This window comes from Salvelinus alpinus, chromosome 9 (assembly GCF_045679555.1).
Source record: "Salvelinus alpinus chromosome 9, SLU_Salpinus.1, whole genome shotgun sequence".
Classification (NCBI taxonomy): Eukaryota; Metazoa; Chordata; class Actinopteri; order Salmoniformes; family Salmonidae; genus Salvelinus; species Salvelinus alpinus.
In genome coordinates this window covers 17,602,357-17,616,222 of record NC_092094.1, presented here as the reverse complement: position 1 = coordinate 17,616,222, position 13,866 = coordinate 17,602,357, and the positions used below count along the sequence as shown (strand labels likewise).

The 13,866-nt window shown below is 44.9% G+C and overlaps 1 protein-coding gene across 2 annotated transcripts in view; it reads right to left on the bottom strand.

Moving 5' to 3' along the window:
• Positions 1 to 13,866, bottom strand: part of LOC139584422 (spondin-1-like) — a 127,987-nt gene that overhangs the window by 65,972 nt on the left and 48,149 nt on the right. For both annotated transcript variants that reach the window (XM_071416229.1, XM_071416230.1), the window contains 3 exons: positions 8,050 to 8,123; positions 7,755 to 7,877; positions 5,608 to 5,756 (listed from right to left, as the gene is read on the bottom strand). In XM_071416229.1, the coding sequence (XP_071272330.1) occupies positions 5,608 to 5,756; positions 7,755 to 7,877; positions 8,050 to 8,123 (346 nt within the window). The remainder of the gene's footprint in view (positions 1 to 5,607; positions 5,757 to 7,754; positions 7,878 to 8,049; positions 8,124 to 13,866) is intronic.

The window sequence follows — 13,866 nt, the reverse complement described above, 5'->3', positions numbered from 1 at the left end:
TATAGAGGCAGATATAGAGGGGGATATAGAGGGGATACAGAGAGGGATATAGAGGGGGATATAGAGAGGGATATAGAGGTAGATATAGAGGGGGATATAGAGGAAGATATGGAGGGGGATACAGAGAGGGATATAGAGGGGGATACAGAGAGGGAAATAGAGGCAGATATAGAGGGGGATATAGAGGGGATACAGAGAGGGATATAGAGGGGGATATAGAGGGGGATATAGAGGGGGATACAGAGGGGAATACAGAGAGGGATATATAGGAAGATATGGAGGGGGATACAGAGGGGGATACAGAGAGGGATACAGAGGGGGACACAGAGAGTGATATAGAGGGGGATACAGAGGGGGATAGAGAGGGGATATAGAGAGGGATACAGAGGGGGATATAGAGGGGATATAGAGAGGGATATAGAGGGGATATAGAGGGGGATACAGAGGGGGATATAGAGGGGATATAGAGAGGGAAATAGAGGGGGTTATACAGGGGGATACAGAGTGATATAGAGAGGGATATAGAGGAAGATATAGAGGGGGATATGGAGGGGGATACAGAGAGGGATACAGAGAGGGATATAGAGGGGGATACAGAGGGGGATATATAGGAATATACAGAGGGGGACACAGAGAGTGATATAGAGGGGGATACAGAGGGGGATATAGAGGGGATATAGAGAGGGATATAGAGGGGGATATAGAGGGGGTTACAGTGTATGACAGTGAGTCTGATTCCGACCTTGCAAGCATTTTCTCACAACTTATAGCCTGGAAATGTGACATGTAAATTTGCATGTTTTCAATTTGCTGCGTTTGTGGGGGTCCTTACAATACGGACATTACATTAAATGTGTATCATGTGAGCCATTGATAATGTATGTAAATGTTGAATTACTCAGTGCGTGTTGCCCATGTCTAATCTCAATGTGTTAGCTGCTTTGTGATTCAACGCACGCACGCACACGCACGCACGCACGCACGCAAGCACACACACACACACAGAGATTGTGGTGTTAAGCATTCCAAGGATGTCAATTGTATGCAAATGGAATGCACCATACTGTTAGAGGAAATGGAAAGTTCACAGCACTGTTACATCAGAGAACACTGAAGGCACTCACCACATCGCCTTGGTTAGAGGACAACATTACAGCATAAGCCATTTCATCAGAGTTCTCATTAACTTCATACTGTGAATTGGTAATAGTTAGCACAATACACATCTTATCATGATGGGGATCATCATAAAACACCCGATAATAATGATATCTGGAATACAAATCTGTGGCATGGAGAAAACACCTGTACCAAGGTCCTACTGTACATTTTCAAAAGAACAGACTACTTAAAGGGGCAATCTTTTCAATAACTTCTTCACTGAAATGGTGTATTGCTTTATACCTATGCTATGAGTATGGCCCCCTCACTTGAACCTCATCAACATGTAATTATCATGTTTGACACCCTCACTCTCTTCAATTGTCCTCTCATCGGTTCCACAGCCCCTCTATACAAGATGACAGTTGGTTGAGTTCAAGGTCAACAATCTCCACAGTCCACAGCACTTCAACAAATGCCTGTCATGGCTACCAGAGCCAGAATGGGACCATTAATTAACATTGAAAATAACTTCCAGAATAACAGTACACTCTTAGAGAAAAGGTGCTATCTAGAACCTAAAAGGGTTATTCGGCCATCCACATAGGAGAACCCGTTGAAGAACCCTTTTTGTTCCAGGTAGAACCCGTTTTGTTCCAGGTAGAACCATGTGGTTCCAGGTAGAACCCTTTAGGGTTCCATGTAGAACCCTTTACAAAGAGAATTCTACATGGAACCCAAAAGAGTTCTACCTGGAACCAAAAAGGGTTCTACCTAGAAGGAACCAAAAATGGTTCTCCTATGGGGACAGCCGAAGAACTCTTTTGGAACTCTTTTTTCTAGGTGTACAGAAGGCGATACAAATGATACAAATGATACAAATGATACAAATGATACAAATGATACAAATGATACAAATGATACAAATGATACAAATCAGAATTTGCTCATACAGCTCATTACTAAAAACAATGAATGATATTATGTTGAGAAATAATCTGCATTTATTATTTACACAAACATGTACAGCGTAACATTGAAGTGTTCAGAACCATTTATTTTGATTCTGTCTTTACTTAATGTAAATACCAGAGAATGGAGATTAACATTCTGAGTTTCACCTCGAGCTCTAGTCCTACGGTGTCTCTTAATTCAGATGAATCCATGTTTTCCCTGCCTTATCTTGAGTCTACTGTTATGTACCAGCGTTTCAGTGTTTAGCAGAAACTATTTCCCTTCCCTGGCAAGAAATTGATTCTGAGCTCCTTCAGTAGCATTTCCCAAGGTCAGCAGCAGAATTAGGAAATGTAATCACCCCAAAACTGGACAATATTGCTTCCCGCGACATTGTCAAATGATGATCACTGAATGTTATACCCGTATCGTGTGAGAATGAAAGCACAAAATACAACGCCCAATATCCAGTTTCTCAATTCAACAGAATAGAAGCAATTGCTGTGGCTTAGAGCAGCATGTACCCCTATACAGCATTAAGCATTCCTGGCTCTTAAAGGGGCAATCCTCTATTGCTACTATACTTTTTTTTTTTAACTGTAAGCATGTTGTACTCCATTGTTTGTAAACAATGTAATTGTAGTCAAACACTTCATAGTCTCAAAACATGGTTAAAAGTGTCATTTGTTATCCCATGGATGGTCAGTCGCTGCATCCAGAGCGCTGTCTATGAATTTCAGAGTGGTTATATTTCCCCAGGCCCCTCCCTCAGCTGTTTACCAAAACTGTAGATTGCCCCTTTAAGAGCAAACATCAGGAAGTTGATCATTGATTGTGTGAGCTTTGACAAAGGAAGCATGTGTGTGCAACCACTTTACTTTCTATTTCCTATTAGCAATGACTGTTAAATCACAGGATACAAAATACTGAAAATCTGCAGATGGAAAAGACTGACAATCTCTCTGACAAGAAAAAGCTACTCCAAAGCCCAGATAGCAGGAGTGACCCACAAACAGTCATGTTGTCAGAGAGACACTCACAGATGCCAAAACACTGCTGCCATATCTATGATTTCACTCTAAATATCTCCCTGTTATGTCCACATCTTTAGAGAGAAGTGGACACTTCAACACAAGGTGAAGCCTGGTGTGCTATAGATAAGGATGTATAGGTAGATATTTGCAGTATGTAAGCCATTATATAAATGGCCTACGTAGGATCACATAAAAAAAAACAAGAACTCTGATGGCCACATTGATGTATGATATAAATTGGTTAGCTGACAACGTCACGAAAATGATGCGCAAGAGGTGATTCTGCATCGCTAGATAGCTACCAACAATGACAATAAACTTCCATGTCAGGAATCGTAAGTGACTCGCTTCAGACAGTTTCATCTTGTTCTTGATGGCATGTCTTGTTTTGAGGTGTTTTATTAACTGATTTCATGTAAATGCTAATATGGCTAAAATTCACTAGCTAGCTAACCAACAACTGTAACGACGTATTTGAGAGACAACAAGTGTATTGATGTTTTTCAAAACATTGGAGACTAAATATAGTTTACATGTTGTCAACAATCTAAGCCAACCCCGTCCGTTTTGCCCAATAGTTGCGCAGGAGTCGGTTGTGTTGCTAAACAACCAACCCGTCTACAATACAGGAAATGGCATTCCAAAGCAAACAGATAGATGACAGGTATGATGAATGGTGGAGACTGTGTGTTGACAGGCCAGTGCACTGCAGTGGATGGATGACAGGGGGCTGTGAGAACACTGGTCACTGTCACCTCCACAAACAGTCATAACACGACCACCACACTGCTCTTTGAATTCTGGAAGCATCTGCATCCTACAGTAAGGACCATTACTAATCTGTGTCCAATGTAATTCTATCACTATTTAGTTTCATAAGCAATTTCAATCAGTAATATAACTTTTGCAAGAGTGTTTCGATGTCTAAGTATTACGCTCATTCCTATGGTTTGAATTATACGTTGATATCACATCCATGTCTTACAACAACAACAACATTCAATCATTCAACTTTCTGGACTGTTTGAAAAGTAAAAACAGACAAGTTGAAAGTGGGAGCACTGCCACAGGTGATTGTGGCCCGTATCCAGAAGATGTGACAACCAATCATATATTTGCAAGTGACCGAGGTCGAACAGAACATGCCGCTCTATCATCCATCTGAAACGTGTTAACATTCCCTATGATCAGTCAGCCCTCACAGCATTGTAGGAAAGACAAAGGATCCCACGTGGGTTGTGAGCTTTTTCCTGAACGCACCAATTCTGCATGTTTTTTTTTCTGTTGCTCAATAAGAAAAAATGTGTTTCAAGTTTCAGGGGGTGTGGTTTGATGTAGCAGTTACTGATGTTTGTCCACCATGAGACACCATAGGAACAAAGCCAGCATCACTTCCTCAAAATATTCAGAATCTAAGATGACTCAAGGAATCTGTAGTTCATTTTGGTGTATTTGCCAAGGAGGTTTTAGTATTTCTCAAGTAAAGAAATGCACCACATGTTGTCTGACAGTATGTAAACAAAGTCCAATCTGCTGTGCTGCTGGGCAGGTCTGTCTCACTGTCAGTGTGTTCTGCTGTATGACTGGAGAGCACAACCACCTCAGCTGTTGATGCCATGTTAGTGGGCAGGTGGGCATTGTCCAATTCAAAACCCAACCCTCAAATAAGTCATGACGAACTCTTTTACTCAAATCTCAAGAAACTCTGTTTTGGAAGATACTGACTTTACGACCAAAAATAACCTACTTGCACTTTTTTGTCAATTTTGCCACTGGAATAAATGCTTCGGACTTCTATCAATGTCACATATGCCGTTTTCAACGAGAGAAGTTAGTTCTCGAGTTCAGTTCTTTAAGATTCTCTGTGATGTAGCCGTCCTCTCTCACTTCTCCCTCCATTAGCCATGCCCCCTCTCCTCCACAGCCATCCCATAATGCCCCTCAGCATCTCATCTGTCCCTGGGCTCAACACTCTATTGTTGCCATGTCACCCAATAGCAGGAAAGTAACATTAAAAAGCAGAGTGGTGCAGATCAGCCAATATACGGACTAATGTGTTTCATTAAGATGTCAGGAGGGCCTTCCATTAACTGATCAACCTTTGACATGCTGTTTCAGAGGCGGAAACAGGTAGGAGATATGACTACATAAAGTCTGCACAGAAAAGACAGAGCTGAAAGAATAGAAATATCAAGACATCAGCGATTGGAGATATAGCTGATCAGCGTACATGAACAGGTCTGAACCAGAGGAGGCTGGTGGGAGGAGCTATTAAAGGATGGGCTCATTGTAATGGAATAAATAGAATGGTATCAACATCATCAGAGATGTGGAAACCACAGGTTTGACTCTGTTCCATCTATTCCATTCCAGCCATTATAATGAAACCGTTCTCCAATAGCTCCTCCTTCTGGCCTCCTCTAGCCTGAATCCATGATGTTTGCTTTTACCTCCTGACTGTACTGTCTGCATCTCTCTTCTATCATAGTCTCACTAAGAGGAGTCTAACCAAGCTCACCTTCTGTCTAATCTCTTCCTCCATCTTAACTGGAGACCCCAGCTCTGCCACCTGTTTCACCCCTTCACTGGCGAAGCCCCTGTACTCCCACAGGACATAGCTCCTGGAGTGGGATGCCCCGATGAGGGCTGACCAATGATTGGCACGTCCTGTATAGGGTGGAAACAAAGAGACAATTTGACTAAGAAATAAAGTGTGTGTGTGTGTGTGTGCGCGTGCGTGTGTAGAGGCTGACAGATCGCTCCTGCCTTTGACTGTGCATGTGGCTGGAAGGTCATTGTTAGTTACAATGTGAGGCCTGCACTACCATTGCTGGAGCCCTCATCAGTACTGAGAGAGTTGAGGCTGGAATAGACCCTGTCACACCACATATATATGTACAGTCAGGTCCAAAATTATTGGCACCCTTGATAAAGATGAGCAAAAAAGACTATATAAAATAAATAATACAATACTGAGCTATATTGTATGCTCAACATTTAAAAACATGATTGTATTATTTTATACTAATACAATTGCTCAGAGAAAGACATTTTGTAAAAGTAAAAACAAATAATTAAGATCCCTAAGACTAAGATCCCTCCCTCCCAATGTGTTCTTCAATCTCATAAAACATTTAATAAAAAGGCTCAGTGCCCTTCTCGTCGCAAGGTGAGATATTGAAAGGTATAGAAAACAGGGGTGGCAATAATTTTGACCCAATCTTTTAGAATAAAAAAAAATTGTGGTTAAACAAAAACAATTTTTTGAGCAATTGTATTAGTATTACATTTGTTTTGCATAGCTCAGTATTTGTATTATTTTATACAGTCTTTTTTGCTCATCTTTATCAAGGGTGTCACGATTCCCGCCGAAGTCGCCTCCTCTCCTTGTTTAGACAGCACTCGGCGGTCGACGTCACCGGTCTTCTAGCCATCGCCGCTCCACCTTTCATTTTCCATTTGTTTTGTCTTGTTTTTCCGCACACCTGTTGTACATCCCCTCATCCCTCTACGTGTATATTATCCTCTGTTCCCCCCATGTCTGTGTGTGTAATTGTTCGCTACGTGTCATGTGTGATGCTTCATGCTGTTTTTTTGCCGGGTCTTGTTTGGAACCCGTGGTATTGTATGCTGTACATTATTTGTGTGACGAGTGCGCTAATCGCTTTTGCCTTTGGTGGGAGTGTCGTTACGCAGTTGTGTCCGACTGTTTTCCTTCTGCCAAATAAAGTGCGCCTGTTCACTCATCTCTGCTCTCCTGCACCTGACTTCAGTTCACCAGTTGTGCACACTCTTGACAAAGGGTGCCAATAATTTTGGACGTGACTGTACGGTACTGTATATATAACTCTATCAAAAAACAATTGATGCTTGGAACTATGGTCCCTCAGCGCTCTCCTCAGAAACCCTTGAATGTAATTATGTTTTTCCATGATACGTTACTATTTGTGAAAGATTCTATAAACAGCTGGAGGGAAAGGCGAACTATACAGTTAATCTGTTTAAACCCATCAAGCCCATAGCGAATCCCTGTGATGTGCTATAATGTACCAAAACTTGTTTTCTTATTTCCTGCCAAAACAGCCTCTTCCTGTCTCAAATTATTTATGGAGATTCCTTTTGTAAGCTGTGACTACACAACGCTGACAGCAAGGAATACGTAGGGTCTGTGGTTCAGATCATCAGCTCCAAAGAAGTCACCGTGTCATAACAGCTATGATACTCTTTTACTGACCTACGTTGACTGAACATTCTTCGTTTAAATCCCAACAACACACAAAGAATTTGAGAGGAATCCTCTAAACCACAGTGCTGCTTTTTACATGCAGTATGTCCCGTGTGGCTCAGTCGGTAGAGTCTGGCGCTTGCAACGCCAGGGTTGTGGGTGTCATTTACCATGGGGGACCAGTATACTCACTACTGTGAGTCGCTCTGGATAAGAGAATCTGCCAAAATATAAGCATGTTACTCTAGTCAACAGACAGTCTAAATATGTCCAGGGTAAAATGTCCCCTTCTTGTGTTTCTTCCCCAACCACAATGTCTTGCTTCATTACTGTAATGCAGATCCTTTCACACTCCAGAGAAAACAGAGGAGCAACAGGTGGGAAGTTGTACAGTCATGTGGGGGTGTAGATATACTGTATGACCCCAGTGAGGGACTTACTGGGGTAGTCTTTAGGGTGAATCTTCTCCGACCAGTTCCCAAAGAAGGTGACTCTGTACTTGGCCGTCCCACAGGCACAGCATTCCAGAGGGGGCTTTTCTGTGCTCTGCCCAAACACAGCCTCTGAAAGGCACACACATACACATGCACACACACACGCACAAAGAATGGTGATGTTGCTTGGTCTCATAGAATAGTTGAAGAATATGACTACATCCAGAATGTCCATTCTAATCGAGGGTAACAGATGACGTTCTGTGAGAAGTAACATTGGTGTAGGACAGATATGCTGCACCTTTCTCACACAGTCTGACGGTGAGGGAACCTTCATCCTGGAAGTATATGATCCTCTTCTGCACAATGCTGGCCCTGCAGAGGAGGAGCAACAGCATTCCTTTTATTCACTGACAGCACAACAAAGTACAGCACTCGTGTTAGCACACAACTTCTAGGGGCAAACACACACACACACACACACACACACACACACACACACACACACACACACACACACACACACACACACACACACACACACACACACACACACACACTTGTACACGCAACAGAAACTGTGTGCCAATAGCAACGCCCGGCCATTAGAATGCTCCTCTCTTTCTCTCTTGTAGTGCGTGAGGAGTGTCTGTCTCCTCTGAGGAGAGGTGGTAAAACCCCCCTGTCAGAGAGCACCGCCAGACCTGCTCCTCATCAACCTCTGCAGAATACCAACGTACAGAGAGCCAGGAGTCCAGACTGAGACTGATCCACAGGATAGCCCATCATCACTGTGACCATTATGACTGCACTCTCTCACACTCTCTAAAGCTCATCTCCCAGGGAAGAACATTGGCAACGTATCTGGGGGTTGAAGATAAAATATCAAATGGTGCTGGACTCATCAAACAGCAGGATCTAAGTGGCCGGGAGCCAAACAGACCAGCTCCAGCCCAGACTGTTTTCCACAGTAGACGGCATCACAACTGAAGCTGTGGATATATCCTCAGCCATACAGTTACATTGTAGGGAGCTCAACTTGATAATACATTTCATTTATCATTTCACTTTAAAATATGATACAGTCATTGATTAATATTAGACACATCAAGTTATCAAGGTTCAGATGAGGACGAATTCTGTAAAAAGATCAGTTTAACCCAATGTCAATATCTTAACATTTGGTTTCAGCAATGGGATCCAGTTGCAGTTGGGTAACATATCCCTGACTAACCCATGGCTTCCATAGCTCTCTCCATGGTTATGTTCTTCACTCCTATGGGTTGGGCCAGGCGTCTGTCCAGACCATTAGTTCCAGTGGGAGTGTTTAGGATCCTTTAGTTGTGGTCCCACACCAAGGCCCGTGGGCCCTGGCTTTGAGCTGGGGCTGCATGTATCCAGTGTTGCTGCCCGCCTGCAATCTCTGTGTCAATGAGGAGAGAGGATGTAGAGAGCAGGAGAGGATGTAGAGAGCAGGAGAGGATGTAGAGAGCAGGAGAGGATGTAGAGAGCAGGAGAGGATGTAGAGAGCAGGAGAGGATGTTTATAGAGAGCAGGAGAGGATGTTTATAGAGAGCAGGAGAGGATGTTTATAGAGAGCAGGAGAGGATGTAGAGAGCAGGAGAGGATATAGAAAGCAGGAGAGGATGACTGTAGAGAGCAGGAGAGGATGTTTATAGAGAGCAGGAGAGGATGTTTATAGAGAGCAGGGGAGGATGTTTATAGAGAGCAGGAGAGGATGTTTATAGAGAGCAGGAGAGGATGTTTATAGAGAGCAGGAGAGGATGTTTATAGAGAGCAGGAGAGGATGTTTATAGAGAGCAGGGGAGGATGTTTAAAGAGAGCAGGAGAGGATGTTTATAGAGAGCAAGAGAGGATGTTTATAGAGAGCAGGGGAGGATGTTTATAGAGAGCAGGAGAGGATGTTTATAGAGAGCAGGAGAGGATGTTTAAAGAGAGCAGGAGAGGATGGCTGTAGAGAGCAGGAGAGGATGTTTATAGAGAGCAGGAGAGGATGGCTGTAGAAAGCATTCAAGGGTGTTTAAGGAGAGCAGGAGAGGATGTTTATAGAGAGCAGGAGAGGATGTTTATAGAGAGCAGGAGAGGATGGCTGTAGAAAGCATTCAAGGATGTTTAAAGAGAGCAGGAGAGGATGTTTATAGAGAGCAGGAGAGGATGTTTATAGAGAGCAGGAGAGGATGTTTATAGAGAGCAGGAGAGGATGTTTATAGAGAGCAGGAGAGGATGTTTAAAGAGAGCAGGAGAGGATGTTTATAGAGAGCAGGAGAGGATGTTTATAGAGAGCAGGAGAGGATGTTTAAAGAGAGCAGGAGAGGATGTTTATAGAGAGCAGGAGAGGATGTTTATAGAGAGCAGGAGAGGATGTTTATAGAGAGCAGGAGAGGATGTTTATAGAGAGCAGGAGAGGATGTTTATAGAGAGCAGGAGAGGATGTTTAAAGAGAGCAGGAGAGGATGGCTGTAGAGAGCAGGAGAGGATGTTTATAGAGAGCAGGAGAGGATGTTTATAGAGAGCAGGAGAGGATGTTTAAAGAGAGCAGGAGAGGATGTTTATAGAGAGCAGGAGAGGATGTTTATAGAGAGCAGGAGAGGATATTTAAAGAGAGCAGGAGAGGATGTTTATAGAGAGCAGGAGAGGATGTTTATAGAGAGCAGGAGAGGATGTTTATAGAGAGCAGGAGAGGATGTTTAAAGAGAGCAGGAGAGGATGGCTGTAGAGAGCAGGAGAGGATGTTTATAGAGAGCAGGAGAGGATGGCTGTAGAAAGCATTCAAGGATGTTTAAAGAGAGCAGGAGAGGATGTTTATAGAGAGCAGGAGAGGGTGTTTATAGAGAGCAGGAGAGGATGTTTATAGAGAGCAGGAGAGGATGTTTATAGAGAGCAGGAGAGGATGGCTGTAGAAAGCATTCGAGGATGTTTAGAGAGCAGGAGAGGATATTTATTGAGAGCAGGAGAGGATGTTTATAGAGAGCAGGAGAGGATGTTTATAGAGAGCAGGAGAGGATGTTTATAGAGAGCAGGAGAGGATGGCTGTAGAAAGCATTCGAGGATGTTTAGAGAGCAGGAGAGGATATTTATTGAGAGCAGGAGAGGATGTTTATTGAGAGCAGGAGAGGATGTTTATAGATAGCAGGAGAGGATGTTTATAGAGAGCAGGAGAGGGTGGCTATAAAGAGCAGGAAAGGGTAGCTATAAAGAGCAGGAGAGGGTGGCTATAAAGAGCAGGAGAGGGTGGCTATAAAGAGCAGGAAAGGGTGGCTATAAAGAGCAGGAGAGGGTGGCTATAAAGAGCAGGAAAGGGTGGCTATAGAGACCAGGAAAGGGTGGCTATAAAGAGCAGGAAAGGGTGGCTATAAAGAGCAGGAGAAGGTGGCTATAAAGAGCAGGAAAGGGTGGCTATAAAGAGCAGGAAAGGGTGGCTATAAAGAGCAGGAAAGGGTGGCTATAAAGAGCAGGAAAGGGTGGCTATAAAGAGCAGGAAAGGGTGGCTATAAAGAGCAGGAGAGGGTGGCTATAAAGAGCAGGAAAGGGTGGTTATAAAGAGAAGGAAAGGGTGGCTATAAAGAGAAGGAAAGGATGGCTATGAAGAGAAGGAAAGGGTGGCTATAGAGAGAAGGAAAGGATGGCTATGAAGAGAAGGAAAGGGTGGCTATAGAGAGAAGGAAAGGGTGGCTATAACGAGCAGGAAAGGGTGGCTATAAAGAGCAGGAGAGGGTGGCTATAACGAGCAGGAAAGGGTGGCTATGAAGAGCAGGAGAGGGTGGCTATGAAGAGAAGGAAAGGGTGGCTATAGAGAGAAGGAAAGGGTGGCTATAACGAGCAGGAAAGGGTGGCTATGAAGAGCAGGAGAGGGTGGCTATCGAGAGCAGGAAAGGGTGGCTATAGAGAGCAGGAAAGGGTGGCTATAACGAGCAGGAGAGGGTGGCTATAAAGAGCAGGAAAGGGTGGCTATAGAGAGCAGGAAAGGGTGGCTATAAAGAGCAGGAGAGGGTGGCTATAAAGAGCAGGAAAGGGTGGCTATAGAGAGCAGGAAAGGGTGGCTATAAAGAGCAGGAGAGGGTGGCTATAGAGAGCAGGAAAGGGTGGCTATAACGAGCAGGAGAGGGTGGCTATAAAGAGCAGGAAAGGGTGGCTATAGAGAGCAGGAAAGGGTGGCTATAAAGAGCAGGAGAGGGTGGCTATGAAGAGAAGGAAAGGGTGGCTATAGAGAGCAGGAAAGGGTGGCTATAACGAGCAGGTGAGGGTGGCTATGAAGAGCAGGAGAGGGTGGCTATAGAGAGCAGGAAAGGGTGGCTATAGAGAGCAGGAAAGGGTGGCTATAAAGAGCAGGAGAGGGTGGCTATAGAGAGCAGGAGAGGGTGGCTATAAAGAGCAGGAGAGGGTGGCTATGAAGAGAAGGAAAGGGTAGCTATAACGAGCAGGTGAGGGTGGCTATAAAGAGCAGGAAAGGGTGGCTATAGAGAGCAGGAAAGGGTGGCTATAGAGAGCAGGAAAGGGTGGCTATAACGAGCAGGTGAGGGTGGCTATAAAGAGCAGGACATGGTGGCTATAAAGAGCAGGAAAGGGTGGTTATAAAGAGCAGGAAAGGGTGGCTATAAAGAGCAGGTGAGGGTGGCTATGAAGAGAAGGAAAGGGTGGTTATAAAGAGCAGGAAAGGGTGGCTATAACGAGCAGGTGAGGGTGGCTATAGAGAACAGGAAAGGGTGGCTATAGAGAGCAGGAGAGGGTGGCTATAACGAGCAGGTGAGGGTGGCTATAAAGAGCAGGAAAGGGTGGCTATAAAGAGCAGGAAAGGGTGGTTATAAAGAGCAGGAAAGGGTGGCTATAACGAGCAGGTGAGGGTGGCTATAGAGAACAGGAAAGGGTGGCTATAGAGAGCAGGAGAGGGTGGCTATAACGAGCAGGTGAGGGTGGCTATAAAGAGCAGGAAAGGGTGGCTATAGAGAGCAGGAGAGGGTGGCTATAGAGAGCAGGAGAGGGTGGCTATAATGAGCAGGTGAGGGTGGCTATAACGAGCAGGTGAGGGTGGCTATAAAGAGCAGGAAAGGGTGGCTATAGAGAGCAGGAGAGGGTGGCTATAACGAGCAGGTGAGGGTGGCTATAAAGAGCAGGAAAGGGTGGCTATAGAGAGCAGGAGAGGGTGGCTATAAAGAGCAGGAGAGGGTGGCTATAACGAGCAGGTGAGAGTGGCTATAAAGAGCAGGAAAGGGTGGCTATAGAGAGCAAGAAAGGGTGGCTATAACGAGCAGGAGAGGGTGGCTATAAAGAGCAGGTGAGGGTGGCTATAGAGAGCAGGAGAGGGTGGCTATAGAGAGCAGGTGAGGGTGGCTATAAAGAGCAGGAAAGGGTGGCTATAAAGAGCAGGAAAGGGTGGCTATAAAGAGCAGGAAAGGGTGGCTATAACGAGCAGGTGAGGGTGGCTATAAAGAGCAGGAAAGGGTGGCTATAACGAGCAGGTGAGGGTGGCTATAAAGAGCAGGAAAGGGTGGCTATAAAGAGCAGGAAAGGGTGGCTATGGAGAGCAGGAAAGGGTGGCTATAACGAGCAGGTGAGGGTGGCTATGAAGAGCAGGAAAGGGTGGCTGTAACGAGCAGGAGAGGGTGGCTATGAAGAGCAGGAAAGGGTGGCTATAGAGAGCAGGAAAGGGTGGCTATAAAGAGCAGGAAAGTGTGGCTATAAAGAGCAGGAGAGGGTGGCTATAGAGAGCAGGAAAGGGTGGCTATAAAGAGCAGGAAAGGGTGGCTATAAAGAGCAGGAGAGGGTGGCTATAGAGAGCAGGAGAGGGTGGCTATGAAGAGAAGGAAAGGGTGGCTATGAAGAGCAGGAAAGGGTGGCTATAGAGAGCAGGAGAGGGTGGCTATAGAGAGCAGGAGAGGGTGGCTATGAAGAGCAGGAAAGGGTGGCTATGAAGAGCAGGAAAGGGTGGCTATAAAGAGCAGGAGAGGGTGGCTATAGAGAGCAGGAGAGGGTGGCTATAGAGAGCAGGAGAGGGTGGCTATGAAGAGCAGGAAAGGGTGGCTATAAAGAGCAGGAGAGGGTGGCTATAGAGAGCAGGAAAGGGTAGCTATAGAGAGCAGGAAAGGGTGGCTATAGAGAG